At 43.1% G+C, this 20856-nt stretch overlaps 1 protein-coding gene and 1 long non-coding RNA gene across 7 annotated transcripts in view; one reads left to right on the forward strand and one right to left on the reverse strand.

Moving 5' to 3' along the window:
- The window catches only part of Gckiii (Germinal centre kinase III), an 87985-nt gene that overhangs the window by 57295 nt on the left and 9834 nt on the right, over positions 1-20856 (forward strand). For 3 of the 5 annotated variants that reach the window (XM_071782565.1, XM_071782566.1, XM_071782564.1), the window contains one exon: positions 16016-16240. In XM_071782565.1, coding sequence (XP_071638666.1) covers positions 16016-16240 — 225 coding nt within the window. Of the gene's footprint in view, positions 1-3718; positions 4311-16015; positions 16241-20856 lie in introns of all 5 variants that reach the window. The other 2 variants (XM_071782563.1, XM_071782562.1) reach the window with 2 other exon arrangements.
- On the reverse strand, positions 4279-9930 carry LOC139815570 (uncharacterized). 2 transcript variants are annotated; one of them, XR_011732757.1, is made up of 3 exons: positions 6505-9930; positions 5429-5645; positions 4279-4414 (listed from the first exon to the last, which is right to left on the reverse strand). It is a non-coding gene; the product is annotated as an uncharacterized lncRNA (long non-coding RNA). The 2 variants fall into 2 exon arrangements; XR_011732756.1 differs by having other exon boundaries at positions 5429-5720.

The raw sequence follows: 20856 nt of genomic DNA on the forward strand, positions 1-20856 counted from the left end.
ATTATATCAAATTTCAAATCGACCACAATCCATCACAAAAAGCTTCGCATACATTTTTGTTCTTTAATCCTTTAATATTTGACGTACCTTAACTAAGCTCGTCAATGGAAAATATAAAAATTTTATTGACGCAAAATTTACTTCAAATTACTTGAACAAATTTCTATTTAACCCGTAACGAATTGGAGGAAGAAGAAATAATATTGCACTTCCACAATGTATTAACGAAACGGTTCAGGATTCATTAAATACCCGTTATAATTCAGTTAATAAGAAGTTTTGATTGGAGACATCACACTTTTTTATACACTTCTATACATTTGACATCACACTTTTATACATTTCAAAAGTTAATGACGTAAAATTCGAGCTCTCTACGTTGTGTCAATCTTCTCATCGTGTTTGGTACAGCAGTCGCTAGTGCGAAAATGCACAGCGTCTTTTTCGCGATACGATCCCTTTTCCGGCGTCAGCGATGCGTACCATAAGAAGATGGTGCAGAGTTGATCCCACGGCATATGGCGATCCTAATAAAGCACGCTTTCGTATCCGCCTACGCGTCACGATTAACAATTAACGACAACGGCGTAATGAATGCCAAGCGGCGACTCGCCTCCTCGGCGCGCGGCGTGCCGTCGCGCTTAGGAAAGTGCGTCGTCGTCGTTCGCGCACGTGCAGGTAGCCGAGAGTCCCAATTATTCCGGAATAACGGACAACCTAGGAACGTATGTGTGTATGCGTCGCGTGTAATCGCGAGATTTACACACGTGTACGCGGGATGGATAGGATACGTGTGCGTGTGCATTTCGAAAAATCGTCGCGCCTGTTACTCCGACGCTCGGTTATCATCTAACGGTGACTGACCCTCCGGACGTATGATGCACACGTTATTATCGCTACACCGAGCGTTCCAGACCTGTCGAGTCCACCTTTTACACATTCTTTACTTTTTCGGTTTTGATTTTTCTTAAGGAGAATTTTTCTTAGAAGGGAATACGAATTACAGATTACCACAGGATCCATAGATAAAGGATAATTTGTCAAATCCCGAATATCTCCTATATATATGCAACATAATTAATTCGCGAAACTTTTCAATTTGATTCATCATGAGTTAGCTGCTTTTTTAGACTTATAGTACAATGAGCTGTACGATCTACCCGCGCAAGTGCAAATACAAAAGTATCTTAGCATCAACGTATAAGTGAGATAATTCCTCAGGAATATCCATCAGCGTTTGATCTAGGAGAAACAGTGGCGAATGGTCCAATTATGCCCGTTTCCCCGCGCGACGCAATGCATCCTTCCTTTGTACCTGGCGCATGTATGCTCCCACGTTTTCACTGGCCGCGGCGAGGACAAAGGCCAGGTTTCACGACGGTGACCGAAAACGAGAGTCTACTTGGAAATGAGCAAAGTGGGAACAATACGCTATCGTATTTCAAGCGGTTCATCCTTCGCGAAACCAGGCGTTTTGTTTCAAATAACCGGTGTTTACGGCGCGTCATACAGTGACACAAATCTACAAATTCATGCTGCGCATTACAATCCAATTCCGAATTTAATTAGAAACAGAGTATACTTTGGGCCAATTCCTTTTAGTGACACAAGTCGACACAAACATCGTTCTATCCTTCTTGGCATTCAATAAATAACAAAGACAGAACGACACTTGTGTCGACTTGTGTCACTAAAAGGAATTGGCCTTTTAAAGCTTTATGCATGTTATAAAACTTTAGAAAATCACGAAAAATAGAAACGTTATACATTAAACTTAAAAAATATATACAAAATTCTATGCTTTTGATCACCATATTTGTGGCATCAGCTTAATCTTTCTAGTACTCCGAGGTTCGATAGCCGAGGAATAGGTACTCCGGACAATCATAGCATTTGATGATGATAAAAAATGGTGAATATTTGTGTGCGCCGAATATGCGATGCATTTATGTAAGATTTGTTGTGAAACTTCTGGTTGGCGCGGATGTGTGTTACGCGTGTCATAAGCGTGATTAAAAAAGCGTGAAAAAGAGTGAATGAACAGCGCGGAGCGAATTTCTAGACATTCCCGCGGTTATAAAGCGGAAAGGCCGAGCCATGGCCGGTCTCGCTTCCGCTTGTTCGAGAGTATCTGCACTGGCCGCAAGTTAATCACCGTCCAACTCGACGATTTAATGCCGCGCAAGCGGCACCGGGTATCGATAGTGCAGTGAACCTGATCTTCTAGGGTGATGGCGCGGACTTTCCGGCGGAAGCTGCCATCCTGAAAATTATTCGAGCATGTCGAATCGCGCTTGTGTGATTGCGAGAACGATCGTCACGATAGCCGTCTGTTTTCTCTCCTCACGATCGATATATCGGCCAAGCGATCTATTTTACTCCCTTTGTCGACTTTGCTGATCCTCTTTCTCTTTTTCTTTCCCGTGGCACTGATATGAAAGATCACAAAGCGATCGCCAACATGAATATGAATAATGACTCTCGACAAAAGAGAGAAAATATAAGATTGAGAGATACGATTAAAGATTCAAGAGTATGATATTTTCCTCCGAGGAGGTTTCGAGAGACCAGGCTTGTTATTTTTTATCGTTCTTTCTTTGTCTTGTCTTTTCTACGAGAAATAAAGATGCCAAAGCCAGCCCGCATAATTTATTCTTATTGTGACCGAGAATTCTTCCGTCGCGACTCTTCGGTCTTCGCCAATCGATATTCCGGCCATGTGCCGTCGCAAAGCCGAAATTTAATCTGATCGCGCCTGCACCCAATCAGTCTTAACTTCCTCCCCCCACTTGCTCGAATTGACCTAGATTATCGTCGCGATTGGCGTTTTCTATTTTTACGAGGGCGAGCGTCTTGCGTTTGGCACTGAACTTGTAACTGTGACACTTCCTCGCGACGTCGGTTGATCCGATTGCGACATCTTAAGCTTCGTGTAATCCAGGCCGAGTTACGGTGATATTAGTCGAATGCAGTTTTATGGTTTACGACATTGCGTTAAAACCTTTCCAAAGATACGAGAATTTTACAGCTGCCGCGTTTTTATGTTTTTTTTTTTTTTTTTTTTTTTTGCAATCAAGCGAAACGTTCTTCTGCACCGTCAGCAATAAAAATCGAGGAGGACGGTACACTTCTTGTTCCGTTAACATCGACCGTGTTGCTCGAACTCTCGAAAACGTCCGTGAAATCGATTTCGTTCACGGAGAGGCTCTCGAGAGCGGCCCGTGTTCCGGAGCTTCGCTCACGGAAAAAGCCGCAGAACGATGAGGACGACTGCTCGATTTCTCTCTCTTGCATTGGATGCCCTTTTTACATCGCTACATTTTTGTCGAACTCTCTTTGGAACTTTTTACTGGCACAGTCGCGTCCTTTACCGGCACTTTGTTCTGCCCCGGTAGCGTAGCGCTATATAATGAAGGACAACAGAACGCGATAGGAAGCGTAAAAAGAAAAGAAAGGGCTAACGGAACTGCAGCTTCGCCTTTGAGCGTCTGCCAATTACAATAGAAGTGACTTTATATTATAATATGCGTCTGTAGATGCGCTAACGTTACCTCACAACAATATCTTGTCAGAGAGAGATTCATGCGAATTATAAGATGCCATTCCAAACGCAGATCCACTAAACGTGTTTTTGTAAAATTTAATTTTTATTCGGGTTATAAGAGATGAAAATAAATTTTCGTATTATTCTGAGTAATCTTTTAAAATCTTTCTATAGTTACAGATAAATTAAATAAAATTTAAAAGCATTGAAAGACTGACACATTTTCTTTCATATAAAAGCGTCCAAGAATCGAATCTCTCCAGGAGCTTAAAAATATTCAGTGACGAGACACAAATGTGCGTGCGTTTCGATGATGAGAGGTACGCGCGTTGTGCCAAGGACCATCGCAATTGGACGTGCAGTGCGTTGACGTAGTTTCCTTTCTCAAGCAATCAGCATCGGTGTCATCTGCAGCAGAGACGCACTGAGAATCAAGGACGAGCGCAGTAGCGTGCGAAAGATGCGAAACGGCGGACAAACGGCACAGCAAACGGCGGTAATGACGCCGCCATATCTGAACGGCTCGGCGCAGTTCATATCGGGCGGCTATGTGACGACGGGATATTTGCCGCGTCAGTCCTGGACCCAATTCCAAGCTGCACCGCAGCATCCGAGGAGTGGCGGCAGACCCCTGTCGCTGCCGCCGCCCCCGCCACCCTCCCGACGAGACACCGGCCAGAGACCTTGCAATGGGGGTCCGGCTAATACTAAGAACACATCCTTGCCGCATCCCAGACCGGCAACCCACAGGAGTACCACTCCCTCGGTGAGTTCAGAATTCCCGGAGGCTTTCCGAAGAGAGACGTCCGTTCGGTTTCGGATAGAACTCTTGAGCGGAAAGCAGAACGAAGTTTATCGATGGTCTGGTCTCTTGAAAAAAAAAAGATGGTAATAAATAATTCACGAATAAATCGTTTGATGGATAGGAGCGATTGGGTCTAGAGTGTTGATAGATGAAGGATATACAGAGACGAAGAGTATACGTCTGAAACAGGTCATCTGTTTTTCTTTCTTTTTACGAGTGTGAACTGGCGTTGTATAAACCACATTTTAGCGCTGCGCGAGCGATGGGAACTATTCAGTTTCGGATCGTTATCTCTCTGCTGTCGGTCGGTAGTTACGCGGTACTTTATCGGACGTATAAAAGGAGGAAGAGCGCCGCGAAATCGGGAGCATTTCCGGTGGCGAGACGTAGTATACGAACGCCAACTTGGAAGTTGAGAGTTTCCTTGGAACCGGCCCAGAAAGCTACGATTCAAGGAATACTTTCTCACCGCACAATTCTAAAATCGCTCGAAAGGGCAGAAAGGGGCGGCGAGTATATCGATCTGCATTTACGAGCTTACGTTGTTGAGTGAATCGAGAGATGTCTTGGAAGTATGCTAACCCTCGTAGTTTATACAATAGTTACACATTTTTACTGTATGAATAACTCAGCTTCCAGACAGAATCCAGTCTTGATGGCATACAGTTTAATAAATAGATTTTGCAAATCGATTTGATACTCGTTACGCCTGCACATTAGCATTCTAATTTTTAGCCTATCCATCCTTCTTTGTATATAATTGAACTTTTATATCACTTGAAATAAAAAACGCTAATATCGGTTAATATCGCTAATAACTACTTCATCGCGTATGTAATATCACGGAATGTTCTACAATGTTCGAACGATATTTTAACGATGTCAAGTTTCAGGTAAGAGAACAATCATTTCGCTTTTCACTATCATTCATGTGTACGCGCTCAATATATCATTAATTAAAATGTGATTGTCACAATGTATGTATCTCAATGAAATTTTATTTTAAACATCTCACTTGATACACTTTTTAATACGAGATTCGTGTCGATTATAGTCAACGATTATAAATATGAGCCTACGTGATTGATATAAATTTCGATTGCATTCGAGGTGGTGGTCGCGTGAATATCTTCTCTCCCGAGGTTTCGAATAAAACAGAACTTCGTCCGATAGTAGCTAGAGTGCGGGCACTCCGTAATCTCTTCGGCGAGTCGGAGAAGGCCTCTCAAGAACTGTCCCTGTAGTACGATTTGGAGAATGGATTCCAGATCGCCGAGAGACGGTAACTGCAACCCGCTGTTACAAATATCGCCCAAGATATAAGGGATGAATTGAAGAGCGATTTACCGAGTATATCTGCTTGTACCGCGCCTGAAATTTATAGTCAATTGTGTAGCAGACACGAAGGCGAACATAGATATTTCACGAATGCATTTCCCGCTCAGATTTACGATACTGCGATCGATGTTAAAAGTTCAGCCTCGAAAACATTTGGAGATCCAAATAGCTAGCCTTTCGTAGGAATAAAAAATTCTTAAGATTAAAAGGTTCAGTATTCCATTTGATCCGGATATTCAAATATTTTTTAATATCGAAAGTTTGATGGATATTACCGGGTTGTTGAAAACCTTTAATAATGGAAGACGCGAAGGTCTCACGAAGGTTCGAGAACTTGTCAGAAATTAACTAACGCTTCAATATTTTTCTGGGGTTTTCGTAACGTGACTTAATTCAACTGCTAAGCAACGATCCGGTAAAAAACGGACGATATCTAGGCGGAGAAAGAGAAAGGACGAGGAATTACGCGTCGTGAGTGTCCAGAGAAGCACGCCGTAGAATACCTAATTCTTAGAGCCTACAAATATCCGTGCAGGAATGCATCGGAAATTACATGTGTCCTTGATTCAATATTACATCGAGGAAATTAGATTTTTCATAAATCTCACAATAGAATTGAAAATTAATTTCCTGATTGAGATTAATCCGACACATTCTCATCGTTTTTCCACTACTTATTATCACGAGGATAAGAACCTGCAGTTTCTTTTTTGCACGATATATCTCGCGTTAGTACGGAAAATTAATTTTCTCATTAATTAGTCCAACGTTTCTTGCCATTTTCCAGGATTTATCGTCGTGAAAATGGTGAACTTACCTTTTCTTTATCTCACAGTCCATCCATGATCAGTTATCGATCAATGTATCCGTCTGGCACGCTGACAGACCGATTTTGCAATTCAATTATAATTTGAAATTGACCCGCCGATGAAAACTGGTAGACAATAGGAATACCTGGAACACGTGGTAATCTATTTGCAGAACATTTGATGGGTGCCACGAATATAGTGCTCACTCCACTCGCTCATGCATATTCCGTGACACCCCGACGCGTAGTAAACGCGCGTGTCTGTCTGGCTACTAAAAATTCCCGACACTATGGCGTTGCAATGTATCCAGGTGGAAAATATTTGTGTCTGCGCTCGTGCCAGCGCGCAATAAATGATTCGGGGAGTTAGTTTCTGACTCTGTCGCAATTGTCTCCCGCATAGTCCTCAAATCACGTTTAAATTGTGGCCATGCACTGATACAATTTTTATGTCGTTGATAATATCCTCGTGTATTTTTAAATAGCATCATATAACATAATTTCATATTAAATTCCAACGTGGCTATTATCATGAGAGAAAGAAAAGAAAAAGATACTCGTCGTCCTCCGCGGCCCTCGAAAAAATCCTGGAAAGAATCTTTAGTAGCCTCGTTGCGAACCGCGGATAAAACGTCGAGACCGACGCAAACACGTATCGTCTCGCGAGGAGAATGCACGTGAAGATTCGAGTCGCGACGGGTGGGATTCGAGAGACCAGTTCCGCCCGCAAAGCCCAGACGAGCCAGCTCTTAACCCGAGTGTCTGAAATCCGAGCTACGTCGATATGCTAGAAAGTGGTCGAGGTGTCGCATTTCGGTCCAACCGATCGAATGTTTCGAGACAGGTCGAAAAAAGACAATCGGTTTGCGGTCGGAAGAAACATTCGAGGTGTAGAGATGGTAATAAAATTTTTAAAAAATTAATTTTCTCGTAATTCTCCGTTACATCAACAAAGACGTATCCGTTATTTGATAACTTCTAATTGTAAATTGGGAAGTTAAACAAGTTGATCGCGGGAAGTCTCGTAAAACGATGGAACTTCGGGGAGACGTGACTTCTAATTCGAAGATTTGCAATCTGCTTCTCATTAACAACTTTCCTATTTACGTACGTAGCGCGCGATAAATCTTGGATAAATAATCACTTCTTTTTCGGAACACCTCATATTTCGTTAACGTCGCGTGCATCGCAGAGCAACGATCATAATGCTCATAATACTCATAATAAAGCAAGACACGGACAAAAGAGTATCGAACGGCTCCGACGCGAGCATACTCCGGTGCAGCATGGAAATACCGGTGTAACAGGATTCTCGTGGACCGCAAGATCTCGCGAGAAGACCGCACGCGCTCTTTTTCCTCTTTCTTTTCTTTTCCATCTCTCTTCTTTCGGCCGAGGCCAGTGCAAGGTCGACACTCTCACCATATCTCCTCACACGTGAGGACCTGAGGACTCGCGTGCGTTTGGAAAGACCACGCGATGCGATCGGAATGAAGTATCTATAGTTATCGTCGAACAATTGATGTCACATTTGCTTTTGCTGCCACACTTACGTTGCTCCATAGCAAAGATCATTATTTAAGCTTTCTTGTTAACTTGTCTTTGATTTAATAATGCAAAGAGGAGAAAATGACGTCTAAAAGAATCGCAATTGTCGGAACATCAAGAGTCGACGGATTCTTCTCACTACTATGTATTTTGCGCTATATTACTCGACAATTGATTAATTACTCTATTACGGTGGATTTACCATTGAAACGTAAAGTGACGTTCTCATGTTTCACATACAGTAACAGACTTTTCGTAGGTATCGCTCTCGTATCGCATTACGTCGGCTGCAAAAATAATTGCAACGCGTTGAACGCGATCTTGTAAAAATGTACGCGCGGACGCGATTATCCGTACAACAATATGCGAGCGACGGCATTTTCCGACTCGAACGCAGTACTTTCGGTGATAACTCGTGCGGACCAACCGAAACTTTCAACCGTACATACGCGAAAACAACTCGTCCGAGACAATTTATTTTATACGCGACTTTTTTTTCCCGTACATGCGTATCTCGCACTCTTGCCGATCCATAAACAAGGCGACCGCGCTTCATGTTTATGACGTCGGATACAAATTGCACCCGAGAGAATGTGCGGCGCGTAATATCCCATCCTGAAGGATACACCAACGTTTAACCCGCACTGTGCCTTTACGCTTCACGCGCGCAATGGTTGCTGCATTCTACGCACGATCCTACGTGCATACATAAATAAACGGTCACGGGTGTGTACAATGTGCATAACTCGCGTCGCAGCGTCGTAGCCTCTCACCAACGACGCCAATGAGTCAGAACGAAGAACCGTTTCAACCTACGACAGCGATACGATTGCACGATAGCGATGCCGCCAGGATTGTCTTGATTGTAAAATTTATTTAATTCTGCTGATAAGGCCTCGCTATTTTCGATCGAATCGTGTCCAACAAATTAATCGCGACGCCGATAAAGTTTCTGTTGAGGGGAACTTGAGCGTTGAACGAACAAACGTTACCACGTTTCAATTTATTTCAATCATCATTTATCATTCAGATAAGAATCAGTTATCGCGACGTTCCGAAATGTCGCGGGTGATAAAAACACGGTTAATTATGAACATGTGTCGCAACCGCGTTTTCTACCGCGATAGAAACGTATCTATCACGGCGAGAATGTCACAAACAAGAGCATTTATATTATTCGCGTTGCGTCATCATCTATAATTAAAACTGTACGCAAACATCACCTGCAGAGGTACTTCGGAGTATTTCGAAGTTCGGAGTAATTTTTCTGAAGAAACGTTTTTACGGTGCCTCGACCTCTTATTTGCATTCGTGAACTAGCCATCGTCAGATTGATATACAGTCCCTCAAGTTAAATTCAACGTATTATAATAATTTCAGAGATGTTGCTAGAAGCACTTCGCTCGTCGAGCTTTTCAGCTCTCCTATCGCTTTCGTGCCGGCGAAACGATTTATAACGCGCACCTCTCGTGCCGCGCGGTTTCTCATTATCTCGTATCAGCGGCAGAATGGCATTTCACGATCAAGAAATTGCGCAATGGGTTCGAATTCCGTGCGTCCGTTCAACTCCGCACGATTAAACGCGATCGGGGGAAACGCATTATTCGCGCTTCAACAGCCGCGTTATCACTATTATATTGGCAACCATCGGGTAATCGCGTTACGAAGCCACTGCGTCTGGGTGCAACAACGAGGCTGCGTGATTTCTGTGTGCACTGTTTTCTCTCTTCCGCCGGGCTGTAAAAAGGAGCCGCAGTCGATAACGCATTTGCATTTTGATCGCCGTCCCGAGCGCGTGGATAGGCAAAAAATTATAAATGTAAATACGCGAGGCGTGTTAGCTCGGGGAAGTTATGCCCGGGCGAAGTATGCAAAATGCGCGTTATTTGCCCGGCGGAAGCGCGCATTCGTTATCCTTTTTGCGCGTTTAGCGTAAATCCGCTCCATTTTTTTGCTGGTGCCAAGGTATGTAGGGAAGGTCGTGCGCCGTACACTCGCGCTTTTTGACCGCGATGAATGCCGACGAGCAATTTTAATTGCCGGCGCTTTTCTCGCCCGCCAGACCGTTGGAATTGAGTCTTGGAAAACGGGGCCCCGTGCCCGAGGGACAACGCGGGGCACTGCGGGCAGGACGACCGCGAGCGAAGAGAAGGCGGTAAATCTATCGGTGCGTTATTAACTGGGCGGTTGCATATTACGCTATCGTAATACAGCGTCGTCTCCAGAGCATGCGAAAGCGCATACGTACCGTGCACCAGGTTATAATAACGGCGGCTCGGTCATTCGGTTTTAATTAAATGAATATTCATGCGAACTTCCCGCACTGCAGCTGTTGGAAGAGAGAGAGGAAGAGAAAAAGAGCGAGAGAGAAAGAGAGAGATGAAAAGGAAAAAAAAGAGGAGTCGAGGGATCATAAGTACGTCCGCGGCAACATCGGTCATAAAGAGGCGTTTCAACGTTCGTTCGTTCGTTCGTTCATTGTTGTTCTAACTTCATAATGACGGTGTAATTTGCGGTGCAGTTGAGCCGCAAATTTCGAAAATGGTTCAACGAGGATGCGTTACCGCGCGCCACGTGTCGTCGTTCGACCTCGTTTACGACGAGAGTAATTCATCGGCCGGAGGAGGAGAATCACCGAAATTAAAGTTTAAACGACACTCGAGAGCGAGCAGCGCGCAGCTCAAGTATAGGACTCGTGTACTCGCTCCGTCGTTAAACGAGAGAAAATTATCAGGAAAACACTTGAGCTCGTACTGGGCAGCTGGGGCACTCCGCTTATTTATGTTAATGTCAAACGAACTCCGCGAATGAGATGCAAATATTTGCTCTACGGCAAGAAAATCCCGAGAAACATTGTCATTTAAACGTCGACGGCTCGCGAGTCGGTTTTACCGGTTTCGTTAAGTCTTGATTTTACCTTCATCTTTTTGATTTAATTTTATTGGCGCTGGAGAATAATCAGATATATGAATTAAGACACGAATCACAGAAATAATCTTGATTCATGTGTTTGTCTTGCAGAAAGAGAGAAAGACTCGAGATGAATCTGACGTGGATACATTTTCCTCGAATTTTTTCAACGTTCTGTACATTCGAGAATCCGCGATGCAGAGTTCGCGGATCGTCGCGTATCATTCCGATTCCGGGGATTGTCGGGGCACGCTTTTGTCTGCTCGCTTTATTATTGTCAATATTGACTGTGTTGATTGACCCTAGAGCACTCGCTGCGTCAGCCCGCACCCGCCTCTTGCCATCACATCGCATCGCTGCACTCGCATCGCGTACGTGAGAGATGGGCGGATGATCGTGATTTTCCGCCGGTTGTTGAATAGATGGAAAAAAGCGGTACGCCAAATATCGCTCGATGGTTTTCGATTTATAGCGAATTATCCGCATGCCTATTGTCTGCTTCTGCCCATTCAAACTGCAACGAGAATACATCACGGGCGCATTTTATGACCTCGAGTGCGAGAGAGAAAGCCCAAATAGTTTCGATACAGTTTAATCGAAGAGTTTGTTTGGTGTGTAGCTAATTTATATTTAATCTCTTATACCCTCCGCGTAACTTACTTTATACAAATTCTATTGCGGCTTGTGCGTGTGTATTAGCTTCGTTCCTGAATATATATCCAATTAGATAGAGCGAATTTTGCAGCACTTCCACGGTAATCACGAACGCAGATGGTAACTTTATTTGTTTCGCATATACGAGAATCAAATGCGACGCAATTTACGTATAACCGAGAGAAATCGTTTGTACGGACTTTGTCACGCAAATGCAAGGAAACTGATGGTACTAAAGCCGCACGAAAAAATCGCGTAGTATCGCGCGCTCAATATTACTTTCGCTCGGTGCGTTTTAAGATGCAATTCAGGTTTCCAATTTGTTATGCATTCAGATTCTCAAAGAGCAACTTAAACATATGATAATGAAATTCTCCTTTGGCATACAACAGCCTGTTTGAGGCACAAAGATATTCTGGCTTACTTCTCTAACTCGATTCGACCGCAATGTAGCTCCGCAAAATTCTCGTAAAAGTGAAGTTAACCAACGCAATCTCGCAATGGTTTTCCCCAACTTATAGCGAGATACGGAAGCGACTGTCTCCAAATCGACAATAAACCGGTACTGTTGCTTCATCGTAGCAAAAGTTTTATTTGAGATTTGTCATTTATGATATTTTCCGTGTTCCAAACGATGGGACACGTAACTGAATTGGATCGTTGTTTCATTGAATCGTTGGAATATTGCAAATAGGTATCGGACCGTTCCCATCTCGAGAGAGAACAATCGCGGCTCCTTGGAATTAATGCGATCCCGTTGTAGCCTGACAGTCTTGAGCTTCCTGATGAAGTTGGGACGTTTATCTTGGAAGGCGGCGAGTCTATTCGAGCCTGCTTCTTGAAAAGGACGTCTGAGACGAAATTTCTTGAAACGTGGTTACACTTCTTAATTAAGATGTGTCAGAACGATACCAAACTCCGTGTTACCTAGCAAATTATTTCAGTCGCGTGTTCAGGGAAGCGATATCGCTTAATGGGATCTTCATCGCGCGACGTTAAGGGAAAAGAGTGTTTCAGAGATACTTAGCTTAATTCAAGTATATTTAACGAACATCGCAGTGATGAGGATTTAACGCGGAATATTTTTTCAGGAGATGAATACGTTCAAATGTGACAAAGCAGTCACATTTGTACGAATAAACGTCATTCTTCATTAATTTGTCATTTGTTATGTGAAATAATACTACAAATCATATTCAAAATATTATAACGTTAATTTAAAATTAGCATCTCGTGCACATGGTCCTGGTAGATACGATATTTTATATATGAAATATTTACGTTAATTTGGCCTCGAAATTAATTCCCCGAATCCCCTGATATTAATTGGAAATTAATGCCGAGTGTATCACATGTTTGGACGAGAAAAGCTACCGCAGCGCTATAATCCAACTACTATAATTCACACTCGTACAGCAGGGTTCGCTGACGTATTACCGCTGCACTGTGATATATTATTTATTGTGTTACGCAATTTTGATGAGGTTTTATGAATCGCAGTAGCTGACAGTCGCCTACAATGGGATAAAGCCATGCATGACCGCTAATTGAGCGCCCTTGGTAACCCTACGTCAATTTTGTCATATCCGCTGGTCGTATTTGGGTCGAATATAGCCCGACAGCAAACCTGCACGCGTTACACAACGTGGCGTAGCTAATGTAGTTTAGAATAGGCGTGTCCATCAAAACGCACAAGCCGCTACCCAAACTAATCGAATAAGATGAGAGGCTCTGTCGGGTATCTCAAGCATCATTATGGCGCTGAAAATGTAACATCCGGAAAATTCTCTTCCTTAACATCATATAATAGAGCTTGTTTGTACGACAAAGTCGAATAGCCCTTACTAATGACACATAATATTTCCTGATGAATAACTAGAGTTTTCTAACGATGCGAGAACGTGAGGAAACTGAATTACCATATTTACTAAATAATATCGGTAAAGAACGTCGATGTATCCTACTTACGTGGCGCGAATATCTTTGTCGCGCCCCTCGAACGTGACCGTCTTTGGTCGCCTACGTGTCGGATTTCTTTGCGACAGCCGTTAATTAGAATCTGTGTCGCGACTTTCGGACGGCGAGTTGGCGTACCAAAGAGCAGCTGACGAGAAGAGGAGAGACGCCTGGTGCATCTCGACGATGCGAGTATTTCACGCGGAGTCAAGAGTCATCATCCTCTCTTGCCCCACTCACTCTCGTTCGCCCTCGCTTGAGCGAGCACGAATCTTAGATTGCATACAGCGATTGCATAACTTGCGATTGAAAAGCGATATTTTTTTTCTCTCGTTAATTGATCTATTATTGCGAACCTATATAATAGCTCGTGTCTAGAATTATTTAGCTCAAAGCTCATCTTTATCTGTTTTACACGATTGTATCAAATATTTTGCGCAAATTGCGAGTGCAATAATGTTTATAAATGTACACGTGACAAGTGTGGTTAACAACATGGATTATATAATGTGAGTTGTCAGAACAAGCGGCAGGTTGTACTCTGCTCTGTCGTGTAATAAACCGCCGCAAATTTGCACTATGCTAATTTTCGGTAATATTCGGTTAATATAGTGAATCGGTAACTTTAGAATAATGTAGCACTAAGTGGGTAATAATAGCGTAAATTTTTAGTGCTTCGTACGACAGACTCACGCGAGTATCGATTTTAGGAGAGAGTCGATGACCTAAGTTGCATGAAATGGAAATGATCGAGACCGGGCGGCAAAAATCAATGACCTTTAAATCCATCAGCGCGATAAAATGGCCCGGCCCGACAGTCACGAAACATCGCCGTCAGATATATGAGGAAATTTGCAAAGCAAATTTTTCGAATTTTACCGACGGTCGCGAATTTTTATTCCGTTGCCCTTAGAGCCTATCCACGGTTTCGAAGCTTCGCTTCGCTTCGCTTTAATCTCGCCGCCGTGATATGAGCTTTCAGTTTACCTACTTTTTGTGTGATCTGGTGGATTGCGAGCGCGAGAAAATGAAGAGTCAGCTTCGTACACAAAGCTCACGTGCATATTCATTATTATCCGGGTGTCGACAAATTAGCGTTTCTAACGTTCTTGACGCTTATCAACGAGCGTAATTCTTCAAAATATCCGAACAGGAGAAAATAAATAAAGCTCTTTATCTGTATAATTTGTCAGTGAAAAAATTGTACATCTCCACACACGCTACATCTCCAAATTTATATAGATACAATTAAAGGTCTTGTTCTATTAACTGCGAAAGCTAACTGCAGGAAAAGAATGGAGCTCCAGAAAGAATTCTAAAAATGTATTGCGAATTAGGTAGCCTCACGGAAGTCGCATAAAAGATGCAGTGCTTAATTACAGCGAAACATTAAACGTTGCATTCACGATAATGCTATATTTATTTTAGACTATTTTGTCGAGCTCTTGCTTGCGATAAGTACAAAAAACGTGTGAAAATAGAGTATATATATGGGACCCACAGCTCTTATATTACGATTTTTATTTTATTTATTTTGCCGCCGTTTTATTTCGGAGTAACCATTTCGCAGTCTGAGATGATCTTCAGCATTAGACGTTCTTCCCGATTTGCGCGGGATTGATTTCCGAAAGGCAGCCGGTAAGAAAGAATCGGTGACGGGATGAATTTTGGAATTTCTTTTTTCATCGTTTATATATCCTGTTCCGATTGAAGGCAGTTTGCGTCGAACACGGGCGGTTTCCGGACGGGCGGAAAAGAGTCTCGGGGCCTTTTTGCTGCTGACAATGAGATGCGGAGAGCGCGAGACAGTGGCGACGGTAATTTATTAACGTCTCGCAGAATAACGTTGCTCCTTAGCGCAAATAGCTTCCGAGCGTGAAGAAGAAACATATATGCACAGAGCTCGTCCGCAAGTCTAAATAGTGGATTAGAGAAGAGGACGTTTCATTTGTCAAGCTGCTCGAGCTGTGAGATATCCCGTTGCCATAATTTGCTGTAAGTGCGACGGGGAAACCACGATCCACGATGCGTATACTCGTATTCATATTTCACAATTTAAACACGAGATATCACGTCGCGAGAGATTATCAAAGAGACGGGACTTCGTTCGCGTAAAGAAAGTGAAGTCGACGATTCATACGTATACTTGATAGCACACAAGACCATTATGACATCATGTGTCATCTCGTAGAAAAGAGCCAAGGAGAACTGCATTGCTGCTTGTCGAACAACTGCATCTATTAATTTCTGAAGGCCACGCGTTAACGAAGAAGAAAGTCTTACGTGCCTGAGGAATTTCGAAATTTCTCAATGTCTCGTTACATTGTTACGTCACGGGATAATCCGTGGAGCTTTTTACAGAAATGACGCGAGCCATGGTAACGCGAAAGAAAATGTTAAATGTCAAATGATCAAAGTAGTAACCGGAGACTGTTGAATTTCTCTGTTGCAGAAGGTGGACCCCGAGCTGATATTTACAAAACAGGAACGAATCGGAAAGGGTAGCTTCGGCGAGGTTTTTAAGGGTATCGACAACAGGACTCAGCAGGTTGTTGCCATCAAGATTATCGATCTTGAAGAGGCGGAAGATGAAATCGAGGACATACAGCAGGAGATTATGGTGCTGTCGCAGTGTGACAGCCCGTACGTCACCAAATATTATGGATCTTATCTCAAAGTAAGTAGAAAAATATACTCTTAACCGGTGTTTAAAAAAAAAACTCAGTTGTTATTACGGTCGTCAACGTATATCTGCTGACAAGATACCGGTCGAGACACTCCTCTTTTTATCACTGTTCTATTCCGATGAATCCGCCGCCATATAATCGCACAGGGACAAAAATAAAAGCCCACTATCGAGGGCACTTGCCTGTTACGCCCTATCATTTTTCATACAGCAAAGAATAGGAAGGGCTTGACGGTCGGTTAACTATCGCTTCCGGCTCGGCTGTGTCGCGTCGTCCGTTGCTTCCGCTTCCTGCGAAAGGTTCAACGAGCACAATCGGGAACTACCGCAGATCCCTGCGATTTTGCGTCGTAATAATAAGAACGATCTTTATTTTTAGATGTTTTAATAATGTGCTCTCATTATAAATTATGCATTTATTGATTTATAATAGAATAGTAATTAAAATAGTAATTAATAGAACTATTAGTAATTTTTATTAAAATAATAATTAAAAAATTGATAGAATGATTAGAAATTGTTTAGAAAGTATATATCTATATTATTTTAAAAGCTTACAATTTTCTAGGAGAAAACATCTGTGCGCTTCAAACGAACGCGATCTTATACCGTTCTATCGTGCGCGCCGGGAAAATCATGTCGATCAACGGGATCGAGATCCGAGCGCTTCGCGAAAAGGTCGCGGGCGGCCGTTCGTTTGCATAAGTCTCGTGTTCCGCTGGCGAACTCGGTGAACCACGACGAGGAGGTTTTACGTGATCGTCGACACGCTTTCGACGTTGAGAGGCGACGCATTTTCTCGGTCGTATCGTTTTGTTGCATTACCGGCAAGCCGGAGCTATTTGCGATACTGCGAGGAGTGCGAGGAGGAAGAGAGACAAGAGGAGCAAACATCGTCCGCATTCTGAAACGAATGCCAGAATCTTCGGCGACTTAAACGGAGTCAAATTTTTCTTCCTGTCACACAGCTCGTTCGCTGGCGAGGATAGTTTAATACGCGGAATGTTTTTGATCGTTACTCCACCCAGTTGTAAATATTTTTATGAATTTTACAAGCAATTTCCTCATATATCTTTCTTCTCTTTCTTCCTACAAAATTCATGGATTTATTTTTCTCAATTACAAAGAAGAACCGTTATATTTATTTATTAGAGTGCCATGTAGGAATGATGTAAATTACATTTACGGAATCTAAACTTTTTTCTTAGATATTCACAACGCTTATAATATGTCTTAATAATAATCATCAATTAAGCTGCTACTTTCCCATATCATTTCGTAGCAATAGTAAAAGCAATGGCTTGTAATAGCGACAAGCAATTACTCGGTCTAAGATGTCGCAGTGGCAACGAATAAATCATAAACTTCGCGGCCCCGTTAACCGAGTGGGATAAAGTGAATCCACGCGATCGTTATCGAGGATTGTTGAGGGACCGTTAATTGTAACAAAAGGGGAATTGTACGCCGCGCCGCGCCGTTCCCTCGCGAGACTGCGGGACGAGAAAACGGATTACTCCTACTGACCCGCCCTTCGTTTTCATAATCGAGGATCGTGGAAGCTCAGGGTGATTACTTATGAAATGAAGCGGCACCCGATATCGGCGCCCGGCCAAGAGAAGTTTTCTTAATGACCGCGCGAAACGGTCATTAACGATCGTTAGTCGCTCCCGCGAGCATGAATATACTCGGATCGAAATACGTTCTCGCCAATTTGCGCCGCGACGTCCGCACTCCGCGACTTGCAAACGACTTGCAGGTCGCGGGCGTTCCCGCTCACGCGCTCGCATAGATAATTATGCAAACGTTAAGCGACCATAATTATCAAGCTCGCGACTGATATTACGAAATGATATACGCTGTTAAACGTTACAAACGCGACGAGTCGTCGATTTAAGGAGGTGTACAAATGTATATAATTAATGTAGTTACGAGATGGTCGACCAATGAGGGATCTTATTTATCACGAGGACGAGATAAATAATTCCATTTGTGCAAGGTAAAATCTATTTAAACGGCGGAACGGAGGAGTATAATACGTTGCTGCGGTAAATGTCAAAAGCCAGGCGAGGTTTCGCGATATTTCCGCGTTTGCGCCTCCCAAGCTCTCGCCGTTGAAATTTTTCCGTTCCCCCGCACGATACGAGAGAAACAATGGCACCATCCCGCGATGACACATCGGCGGTTATTGCATGCGGATATGAAAGAAGGCGCGCGGGTGCCTACGCGTCCGTCTACGCGCCTGATGTCATCGTGTAACGGATGTGCCGCGGCCACTTCGCTGCCGCGGCCGTCTCGATCGTCGCGGCTTTCCTGCCTTCGGAAACTGTTATTTAGCCAGGACCAAGTCGGTCAACAACGGTTATCGGGTGACGGCACTCCTCGAGCCGGTAGCTTGCGCGCCACCGGGCGCTCAACGAAAGATCTCTCGCTGTTTCCTCGCGCCGCGAGTCTTCGTCGATTTAAACCATCTAAAGATTTTAAACAGATCCGTGCTTTTCGGGCACGTACCGTGTTACGACGTAGACAATCGTCGTTCTGTAAAAAGTTTCTACGGTGAATTTACATCTTATGACATTCGAGACTCGATCTCGTGGGAATTGCAGTTCCAACTCGATTACGTTCGTTTATAAGATAACGCAGAAAAAGTAACGATCTAGATTACTCGCGATCTGGATTATCGCGTTTACTATGCACAGACCGTGGTATTTATTTCGTACGACTTTGAAACGGTATGGGAACGCGTAGATTACGGTACGTTGGGTAAGTTATAGAAGAAAATGAGACGACTCTCTCGCAAGACTCAGCGGCACTCCTTCGGATTTCTCAATCCGGATGTATCGTCTATTACGAGGGCGTCCCGCTGTGATTCTTCTCTTGTTTCCTCTCACCGCTCGCCAAAGAAGACTGCTAGAAATATCGCTTTATTATCGATCTTTTAAAAATAATGTTTTAAAGCTACTGGATTAATAAAACGAGCGCTGCACGTGTAGCTCGTGTTTACTACTTTCTGTTTATATCTTGTTTATCACTTTATGGCTCTTGATGTTTCAACATCAATTATTATTATTAAAATCGTTGTATCGGCGAAGTATATAGGCCTGAACTTTATATAAAATTATTATATAATACGTTTTAATAACGCTGCAGGATATTGCGATCCCAGCATATTGCGATAATTAGCAAAAGCATTTTTGTGAAACGGAATTTTATCCGTGGCATGTAATATCTAGTCTGTATATACGAACAAAAATTCGCGACGCTTCTTCTCTCCTTTACCCTATTATTCGCGGTTCATTGTGCTCCAAACAAAAGAAAATACCCGCATTCTGCACCCGAATAGAAACGGCGCGACTAAAATTTTACGAATGAACGAGTATAATTGCACAGCACTTATCTTAACGAAGTCGTCTTTTCTCTTAATGGAATTCTGGTATCTTCGCCACTTTGTTTTTCCGTACGTTTTCGAATCAAAGAGTTAGACAGTCGTTTGGTCATCCTTGATTGACGGACAAAACATATTCGACAGACGGCACGTGATTTTAGAATCTCGATTTGCGTCTAAATTTGCGATCGCGGATGCTCAAAGCGAACGTCCGAGGAATGTCAAGTAGGTCGCGCGTCAATTTTCCGCAGAAATCACCGCAATTTTACCACTCTAGCTCTACTTTGCGGCCGAGATTTACGGTCAGCTGCTCGATCGCCGCTGGAAAACACGTTCTCCGATAATAGCAGGTCGAATGAAGAGGGTGCTTTAACTCTTTGTGACCTTACGTTGCGCTGCACGTGATGTTGTGCTTTATCATGAAAGTTGTATCGTCGTCGTTGTCGTGAGAGATATTTTCGAGCGCTCGCAATTATATACAAACGAGATTACAAACGTGGAATATAAAAAAAGAAGAGTTCGAATACACGAGAGAAAGAGAGAGAGAGAGAGAGAGAATAACTAACAGAATTTAAATTAGACGGACTTGAACGCACGCGTGTTACATGAAGTCTGCATCCTACACCCTGCAAAATGCAACGCAGCATGCAAAATGAAGACAAAAGCGTTCAGCGTATGGGTGATTAATAGGCTGGTCGATTTCTCGTTGCTGTTTTTAGAATGCTATGTCCTTTTATACCTCCGTTTCGCGAAATGGCAGGAGTGCCGTTGGCATTGACGAACGACGCGACGGAATTAATCTTCGCTTTACCGTGCCCCGTCCCTTTGGATTCGCGCCCTTCCGCATCGCATGCTCGCACGAGTAGAGCGCCGAATTAAATGTCGATAAATTGCAACTTGCTCGTGAGTAAATCGGCTTAACTGCATCTGTATACAGTCAACGACTTTTTTCTCATAGACGCATCAGATGTTTAAATCCGCGATTTGTAGGAACTTTGGTAGGGTATTGTATTTATATATTTTTTTTTTTCTTATTTATATCAAGTGCGTTTTCAAACACGCAGTACCTCAAAAATTATATTTAAAATTTTGTACTAAATAAAGATCCAACGTCGTTTAATTTCGAAAAAGTTCACGATTTCCGATTATTGTGCTTAAATACGGTTATTATCGCATTCGATTATGGTGATTTTGTATTCGAATGGATCTTCTCCTCCCAAAGCAT

The sequence above is a fragment of the Temnothorax longispinosus genome, chromosome 7 (assembly GCF_030848805.1).
Source record: "Temnothorax longispinosus isolate EJ_2023e chromosome 7, Tlon_JGU_v1, whole genome shotgun sequence".
In the NCBI taxonomy this organism is placed as follows: Eukaryota; Metazoa; Arthropoda; class Insecta; order Hymenoptera; family Formicidae; genus Temnothorax; species Temnothorax longispinosus.